Source organism: Hippoglossus hippoglossus, chromosome 17 (genome assembly GCF_009819705.1).
Source record: "Hippoglossus hippoglossus isolate fHipHip1 chromosome 17, fHipHip1.pri, whole genome shotgun sequence".
Lineage (NCBI taxonomy): Eukaryota > Metazoa > Chordata > Actinopteri > Pleuronectiformes > Pleuronectidae > Hippoglossus > Hippoglossus hippoglossus.
In genome coordinates, this window is record NC_047167.1 from 10030377 (window position 1) to 10039884 (window position 9508).

The window sequence follows — 9508 nt, forward strand, 5'->3', positions numbered from 1 at the left end:
TTTCTGTCGAAGAGCGGGACCCGACGAGGCAAGATGGTTCACTGCTGAGAGTTCACCTCCACCACCAGCTTCTTATAGGAGAGGGGCGTCTACAGCCCTCATTCATATTCAACACAACACGTCAACAGGGTGAAGTGTTGGGATTTGCTTTGGAAAAAATGGCAGGGGTATGGGAATTAGAAGTCTAGAAACCCATAAAAGTTATTTGTTTTTACTTTGTTTTCAGCGAATAGGGGGGTATAGCTACCAGGGGTGGGTTATCTATAAAGAGGGATAACTAATATGTAATTTTAAAGTCAACATTCATTTTTACAGTTATTTTACATTAAGCGCCAAGGCCCAACAGTCCACTTCGATTAAAACAATCCTTATAGCCAAGGCCAGGTTTCTAGCTTTTTTTCTTACTTCTTGCTGAAAATACCAACACCCAAATGGAGTCCCATTTAAATCCACTAAATCCAGATTTTTGGGGATGAATAACAACCCTATAAATATGTTTCTCATCAACACTCAGACATGATTATCTGAAAAATCTACATAAAATGTTGAAAATCACCTAATCATGCCAGATAAATCTGGATCCACACCAACATTTCCACAAAGAGATCTTCACTGATCCAAACTGAATCCTACCATTAATATTTGTGGTAATTCCTTCCAGTAGTTTTTGTATAATTATGTTTACAAATTAACCAAGCCGGCAGGGGTCAAAAGGAAATGTATTTACCCCTGAACTAATCGCCATTGATTTGTATTACTGTTAAGAGTTTATTATGATTCTATTATGATTCTGTAGTCAAACTTGTCCTGTCTGAATCTCCATGTAGCCCCAGAAACAGAGAGTAGTCAACAGGGTGTTTGGAAGGGCACATGGAACAATAATTAAAAACATCATCGACCAGCATGATTTTCAGCATGTTCTTCTGATATGGGCCATGGGCTGGTCTTCACACACATAGAAGAAAAACACCTTGACAAAAGGGCATTTTGGACACTGAGGGCCCCCAAAGCCCCCCCCCCCCCCCCCCCCCCCCGCACAAATAGCTTCCACCTTAAAAACATCAAGTATAGTCAGTAAATAATGACATATTTATTGTGAGTGTTTTTTACCCCAAATATATAAAATCGGGTAAAAAAACACACCATATTAAGCCTAAATTCACATGAACCTGTACAGCAACAAGATCTGACAATATATAGTCTCTATTGAGGACTCTATAAGACTAATGTGCTAATATTGCTAACTGTACCTGCTAATGAAGTCATATTGTATCCTCACATTTCCATATATTTTTCCCTCTCTTTTATATATATTCCACATATTTGTATATTCCTCTGCATGTTACAGTCTTTGCACCAGATTAGATTTACATATAATTTGATTCGATTCGTGAAAACAGAATCTAATCTACCTATTCCTCCACGATATAAAAGAACACGTTGATTTCCGGCGACGAGGGAAGTGCGCGGGCCTGACTCCTCTCGCTCCTCCTGCCGACTCTCTGCTCGTGCGCTTCGTTAATCGATCCTAGGCTCCGCCCCTCTCCTGCGCTTCCTTAGGTCGCGATTGATATCAAAAAGTCCTTATATGGAAGGAAACGTCCCAGATTCCTGAATGGTGGGAGTGATCGGCGGGTCCCACCCTGCATACCAGACGTGCACTGGACGAGACGGGCCGTCGCACTTCTTTGACTCACAGTCGGTTTAAAGGAGAAAAAAACAAAGTTTGGGGGAACTTGAGTGAAGCACAATGAGCTGCCGAGGTGACGTAATGTGGCTGCTGTGCGGGTTTTAGATAACACACGCACAAGCTCTGGCAGGAATTGTCAAACTCATTCTAGACTGATGTCTCCTGGTCCAACTGTTAAATACGAGACGACAGCGTAGAGGACAGATGTGATCCGTGTCACAACGAGTTAGAAAAGGCCCTTTTTCTTCTTTTAGTTAATTATCTCCATTTATTTTACCATGCTACTGCTTCATCACTTTCAAATAAAATAAAATAAAAGTTGTTAAATATATTTTCTTTTTAAAACTTGAAATGTGAGGGAGCCTGAACCAGGAGATTTAACCGTTGAAAGTACATAAATAAAAATGCCAACATTCCTGACATGAACTTTCTGGAGAAACCATCTAAATCTTGTATCCTATTTGTACATTTTCTCATCCTCAAACATATTGTTAGCAGGAAGCCTTCCTCGCTGTGACACACACCCGGCTGATTTTCCAGAGAAGCAGTGTAATCTATTTGAGGACATTGGTTAAAGAGAAGCCATTGAGCTTCTTGGATTGTCAGGAAAACTGGACAAACGTGCAAATCTGACGTGTGTCCCAGCTGCTCCGTCCCCACTGAGCATTCTCCTGGTTCGTTCAGCGGCTAAACTTGGATTTCTGCAGGAAACTCAGTCGGGTGTCATTTTGAGGCACAGCATGTTTGAGGCGATGTAACGAGGTTTGGAGCGGGATGTCAAACCCAGCGTGGAAGGATTGTCCTCTGATAGCAAATCATCCTCTACAAAGATGAGAGCATTCTGTGAGGTCCTTTGTTTTCACTCGTGTTTCAGCCATTGTTCATTTTAACTAGATCAAAAATCAATCACAACAAATCAATCCAAAAGAATGAATGGCAGTAGAGTCCAACTATCAGTCCCATTATGAAACCACATTTCAATTCATTAGATCCAGATCGTTATTTGGATCTGCACCTAATTGCACGCACTTAAAAAGATGAGTCTCCTAAACATGAGTTTTTTTCCATCAAGATTAATGAAGTATAGAAAAGCCCTGGTTTCTTCCTTTGGTTCTGACCGATCCCTCCACAAGAAGAAACCTGCTTTGTCATCTGAACATTTTTCAATTATTTGCCATGTCTCACTTTTTAAATGCGAAACGTTTTGATGCTTTTGATTTGAAATCTATTTCAAATTGTGGAAACTATTGAGTTTCTCTATAATACTGAAGTTCAAAAAGTGCCTTGAGATAACGTACGTTGTGATTCGGTAATACACAAATAAAAGGGATCAGGATCAAACTGAGGGAGAATGTATTTGCTTATATCTGAATAGAACTAGATTATATGTCTCCACCAACCAATGCAGTTTCATTCTCTACAGGTGCTCCTGACATATCGCTTTCACAATGATATGAGGTCACTGTGACCATTAACCTTTGAACATTGACAACTGGTCAAAAAATGGAAGACATTTTTGTGAGAGTTTCGTGAGGCCATTGTGACTTTGATCTTTGACCACCCAAATCCGATCAGTTCATCCTTGAGTCCAAAAGTCATCGGATGCACCAAAAATGAAAAACAATCACTATACTCGCAGCTCTTATATCAAGAGACATCAATGAAATGCTTCAACTTGACGTAGCGTCGGGATGAGTTTCAACCCCCGCATGACACACGCTTGCCTATCAATCATTATCCAGACATGCTGGGATGTAAAATCGTGGGGATGGTAACAGTGACGTGAGCCCAAGTGCTTCATCTCCGTCTCTGACTGTGCTTGGTCATGAAAACAGCTGCAGTTCTTAACTTTAACAGACGAGTAATTACAGGTGTGCAGTGGCAGGCTGATTCAGAGTGAGAGTAAACACCCCCGAGGGACGCCCGCTACTCCTCCGGCTGCAATAAGATGAGACAAGCTCACAGTGTCACGGCAGGAAGTGATGTCGCCAACGATAGTCCTGAGTCCAACAAACTGTCAGACATGTCGAGACTCATAAAATCTCTCATACCGGAAAATGTCACTTGTTGACACACAGGACTGTCTGTACTGAGGAGGCAACACTTCCAGACTTCCACCAATGGATGATCTGAATCTTTGTAATGATGGCTTTATTTATAAATAAATTATTACATAATCTAAGTGGCCTAAAAAGTCGGATCCAGTAATTGCAGGGAGCTAAAAGTACTCATATCTTACCACTGTTACATCACATCCTGATGCAGACCGAGGCAACTAATGGACGATGTGCGCCCCCACATGGACGAACTGTGTAGTAAAACAAATTAAAGCAACAATTTTGAGAGATAGATAAGAACATAAATCAGGAGTGTACAGAGCTCAGAATGGCCATTTAGTTTTCAGGAACATTCAGCGTCGATGTGAATTGTTGAGCACGATCCCACTTTAAAAGAGCCACCAGTCAGTCGACTGAGCTTCAGATTTAGATCATTTTATTTTTCAAACAATTGAGAGATGTTAAACACTGAACAAATAAAGATGCCCCCAGTCAAAACTCCAGAAAACAGATTCTCATCAACCAGTTGTAGCACTTTTCCTTTATTGCCAGCTGTGTTGTTGTGCAGTTTTCTCATTGTCTGCAGCTTCACCCTTGCTTCGACCAATGTGTACAAAAAGTCAACAGAAACGGTGCATATACCAGCGTCATATTGATCATTGGGATTTGAGCTCTCGCATGTAAACCCGGGCCTCGCGGACAGGCGCGTTTAATGTGGAAGCGAATCCAGATTAACCATTTACCAAGGCACATTGGTAGGGATGAGTGACTGAAAGAATGAACAGAGAGGCCGCACAAAAATCCAATCTTAATTCAAATCATGTGAGGAAAAAAGTGGTAGTGACGGATGAGTATAAAGGGAAATCAAAATTAAGTATTAGTCGTCACGTGGAGAATGTCAATATCTGATGCACACAGCTTTCTCTCTCTCCCATTTGGTTTGCTGTATTTAAATACGGAAGCTAAGAAATGAAAAATTATACCTCAGACAACGTCCTAGATGTTTTCTAAACTCCTGAGAGCAGCTGGCAGAAGTTTAAACGTGTCTGAATAGCTATAAGCACATAACTGTAACTTGTGGGTGCGTAGGTCACGAGTCACACTTCAATCAAGTCGGCAATGAAAATGACCAACAAGTTGTCAACGTATGTACAAGTGCGCAAGAGGTCTCGATCCTGTACATTCACAAAGGCTGTTTAACTTAGAAAAATATCATGAGGGAATTTCAGAAGGCAAACAAAAATCTAAAAGGAATGGAAACAAGGCGAGTTCCAGCATTGAGTACATCGAGTACAAAGTATTGATCAGCCTCATCTGATTTGACATTCGGCAACACTTGGGAGAGAATTAGTGTGTTGTGAGAGTTTTCACTGTGGTAAAGTTACATATTTTTAATGTTCTTATGGAAGCCAAATTGTTTTTCAGAATAAATTTCATCTTGAGAGATTTCCTGGAGATATAAGAGCTGTGTGATGAGACAGGAGGAAGTGGGTGGAGGGTGGATTATGGAATGTTAATAACCAAATCGGCCAATCTCAACAGAAAAACCAATGCAACAAAACATGTGTAGGCCCCCTTTTACATTGAAGATTAGGCTGACAACATTCTGATGGAAGCAGGGGAAGAGGGGAAAAAAAAAGAAATCTATAGGTTTTTCAACATCTGCTTTGATGAACTGGTCAAAAATAAATAGATGTATACATGATACGAAATTTATAATTTACTCTTTATATCTCACGTAAAGCTTCTTGTAACTGCCAAACATGCTCCAGTATGTCATAGTCTGGACACGTTCAGCTCTACCTGTGCTAGATGAACTCTATCAACAACCTCTTCCGGGCACCAACATGGCGCTCTGGACAGGACAGCTAAACCCCAGCATGCCTTCCCTCAAAGTGAATGCTAGATTGTGATTCCTCATGAGAAACTAGAAGGTAAAAGGAGAGGGCAGCATCATCCCAGTGAGCCTGAAACATGGGGTACAATTAAGAACATTAAAAATTCACATCATTACAACATTTCTGGTTGTGTGGGATAACGCCGCCCTCCCTTTTTGGCCTTCTGCGTTAGTACCAGCACTCATCAGCTCGGGCCTCAACCATCCTGTGGCTTTCAGTTTGAAAAAGAAAAACAGAAACAGCCCTTGGTATTAGAAACTCAACTATTCTTTTAATCCTTTTCTCTCTTTTTTTTTTTTTTTTCAACCAAAATCTCAATTAGATTATCACAGAAAGATGAAGAGGCGTGGGGGGAGTTTAGCAGACCTGGCTTTTGCCAAACTCACAGTGGACAAACAAAATCACAAAGTATCTTGTCTCTTTGGAGAGACAACGAGAGGAGTGGAAAAAGTCATCATCCGTTCCAAACCCCTCAGTCTAAGCAAACATATGGCAGGATGTTCAATCTGCTTACGTCGCCATGAGGGTCCAATGATATGCACTCTGTCCAGTCATACCAGGTGCCCACAGTATCATAACATCCATTCACTCCTGGCCAGTGCTGTGTGTGTATCCTGTCCAGGTCCTCGCCCGTCACCTCCCGGCTCACACCTGGTAAAGCCTCTACTGCGATGTCCTTCTGCAAAACGTGCATCTTCCTCGCCTCCTTGATCTCCTGTTCTTCCCTTTTCAAATACTCTGCCATGAAAAAGTGTGCACTAGGGGCCTGGACCCCTGAGGAGTTGAGCACATTGCTCTGAAGGTTCAAGTACGACTGGATGATTTCATTTCTGGACAGCTCCTTCCAGTTAGTCTGATGAAAGGGGTTGGGGCTGGGGCCTGGGGCCAGCACTGGGGCCAGGAGTGGGGCCAGGACTGGGGCGGGGGTCGGGGCCAGGGGAGCGGGCTGTTGTACAGTGCTTTTAGTTCTTTGCCTAGACTCAGAGAGGTCAGGAGTGGGGAGTTCCTCTGTTTGAGAAGGTTCTTTATGTACCAGAGGTTTAATCTGACCTGTGACAGGGTCAAATGTAAGTCTGCGTTCTTTTAATCGTACAGGTTTAGTCATGTCTTCTATTTTCTGGCCATCTAAATTGACAGAGTAGTCTCTAGACCTGTACTTCCTCCTTTTATGCTCTGAGTTAGGAGCCATTGACGCGTCTGTGTCGTCAGACGCGGCAGTGGCTCCCTCAGATGTCGGTCTGTTTAGTTCGGAGTTCTGTTGGGGGAGAGAGGTTGAAGGGGAGGCTGTTGCGGGTTCCAGTGTTGCAGATGTGTCTTGTGGTGGGCAATGAGAGGAGACTTCTGACGAACTGGCCCAGTGCATTGAGGACCTGTGAGAAGAATGTGGCAGCTTGTCAGCGTAAGATGCTTGGGCTGGGGAGGACACAGGCTTGGATAAAGACATGGGAGAGTCCCTCGAGGAAGGGCTTGGGACTGATGTTCCTTTCGGTGCATATACTGAAGAGCGCTTGGTCACTGAGTCTTGCTTCACGCTCCTTGGACTGGTGGTGAGACCACGGGGACTTTTGGCTTGATGATAGCCCCCTCCTCCTCCGCCTTCATCCAATCTAGCCTGTTGCTGCATTACGGCAACCTTGATCAAAGATGAAGTGCTAGGTAGTTTGGCCACTCCTGGGGAGCTAGGGCGAGGCTTGACAGCATTTACTGGAATTCTGTTGATTTTCTCATTATCAAGGGGCTCTAGTCGCGATCTCTCAGGAGAAGGCACGACCTCCTGGTCGGGCATGGCATCTGGACTGCCTGCAATCCCATTGGTGAGTGGTGGTGACACCGAGGTATCGAACGAAGACAGCTTGGAGATTTTTTCTGGTAAGTGCACTCCACTGTCTCTGTGCTCTGCCCGGCGCTTGCGACTGCTGGATTTTTCTGCTTTTGGTGAGTATGTGTTGTGGACATCATTTCTGATCTTGACTTCAGCGACACCCTTCCCAGACACTGAGATGTCAGGGGGCGAGACGTCAGTTCTGCAGGGATGAGAACTGCCATTGGTCGACCCGGGGGCACTTGCAGGCACAGCTGGCCCCGGTTCAATCAGCTTTTGCCAGTTTCTCAAGAGTTTCTTTGCACGCTTCGCAAGGTCTTCATCCTTGGTCTTCTTCCTCACGTCATTGATCAGCTTTCCTAGGCGAGTTTCCTGCAGAGATAACGTGTGTGAGAGTTGGACAGAATTCAAGCAACCTAATTCGTACATGAAGTGATATTTTACGTATGGTTAAGTATCTTACCTCAAGTGCTTCTTTGGTGATAGGACATTTTTCCAGACAGGCAATCACCTCCAATACGACAACCATATTGCGTATCTGCAGGAGGGAAATACAAAGATTTGATCATCTCAGCACATTTGGTATGAGCCTCAACTCTTTAATTGGCCGGGTTAATAATGTGGAAATGGTTGATAAATCTAATGATTTATCTGGGGAAACATTGATGACTTCTGCTAATTAACCAAATAAGTGTAAAGCTAAAATCACTATAAGCCCAAAAATCGAATGTATTGAATCGTGTCTGCATCATGTGAATTTGGCAGCAGTTAACGTTAGCTTTCAAGTTAGCCAGGGAAACACTAGCTTCTCTGTCTGCTAAGCTGAAAAGTAAAGATGGCAGTATGTCAACTCGAAAAAACCTTCATCGTTTCCACCGCTGCAGCAGAAGTGCAGCATGTGAAGAAAAACTACAACCAACTGAGAAAAAACTCGAATTCAAATCCATGTGAGATTCTTGTTCTGTCGACAAAGTCAATCTGCGTTTGAGTGTCGGCACTCTTACCTGTGTTAGCTTCCCTGGCTAGCATGAACTAACTTGAGAAGGAAGGACCCGACTATTTCCTACAATGTAGCTTTAGCCCTTCAAGCTGAGAGTAAGCTAGCTACACAGCATTGTTGCACAAAACAATCTAAAAAGAAACCTTGGCCAGTTGACAGAGCACGTAGACAAGTCGTAATGAAGTCAGTATTCCCAAGGGACATGTATGATTCACATCTATATGGTTTAAGACATATAACCCCCTCGGTGTTGCGGGTAGGCTAGCAGCTAGCATGCTACCTAACCCAGCTAACGGCAGACCAGCCGAGGCAGCCGTGATGCTAAGCGAGCATCCGAGCTGTCAGCTGAAGAGCTCAGCGTCTCCCCCCCCCCTCACACGGGACACGAAACACACTTTAATACACGTGAAGACGGTTTACTGACAGCCGCGGGTTCTCACTGCCCTGTCGAGGGTGCCGCGGCGCAGGTAAACAAGCTAACGCTCGCTGGCTAGCCCGCTAGCTTCAGTGTCACTCACATTGCTCTGACTGTCGATGGCCTGCAGCAGCCGGTCCCTCATCTGCTGCGGGGTTGCTGAGACCGTTGTCATTGCCCGTTCGGTGCGATTCGGAGGATGGAGGGAGGAATCCTCCGAAATCAAGAGCAGGGTGACAGTTGGGACTCAAACGCCGCTGCGGTGACACGTCCGGCGCCCGAACAGCATATTCTTCAGTCGCCTGTGGGGTAAGACGGCTCGGCTTGTCTCACATGGAAGTGGGAAATGCTCGGCGCTGTGTTGGCCGCTAGCTGCTGCCTGCTCGGCGCTGTAGCAACTCACTACCAGCTGCTGGATCTCTCAACGGCCTCCTGCTGCATGCTGGGATACCGTGCCTGCGCTTTTGACGTCCGCACGTAGTCAAGTAAACATCCCTGGCGTTCACCTGCACTCCGGGAGGATGCGGCTCCTCCCTCCGGGGCCTGAGTGGGATCCACCAGGGGACGGGGACACCTGAGTTCTTTTAAATGCCATCACCATGGTCCAGTGATTTCAGGAGTCAAGA

At 44.5% G+C, this 9508-nt stretch overlaps 1 protein-coding gene across 2 annotated transcripts; it reads right to left on the reverse strand.

The window, feature by feature from the left end:
* Positions 1-4161: 4161 nt before the first annotated feature.
* On the reverse strand, positions 4162-9435 carry crsp7 (cofactor required for Sp1 transcriptional activation, subunit 7). 2 transcript variants are annotated; one of them, XM_034613135.1, is made up of 3 exons: positions 8986-9435; positions 7931-8005; positions 4162-7839 (listed from the first exon to the last, which is right to left on the reverse strand). In XM_034613135.1, exons 1-3 carry the CDS (start codon positions 9055-9057, stop codon positions 6118-6120), a joined length of 1869 nt encoding a protein of 622 aa, XP_034469026.1. In that variant the 5' UTR covers positions 9058-9435; the 3' UTR covers positions 4162-6117. The 2 variants fall into 2 exon arrangements, with proteins under 2 accessions (XP_034469026.1, XP_034469027.1); XM_034613136.1 differs by lacking the exon at positions 8986-9435 and adding an exon at positions 8683-8892.
* Positions 9436-9508: the final 73 nt, after the last annotated feature.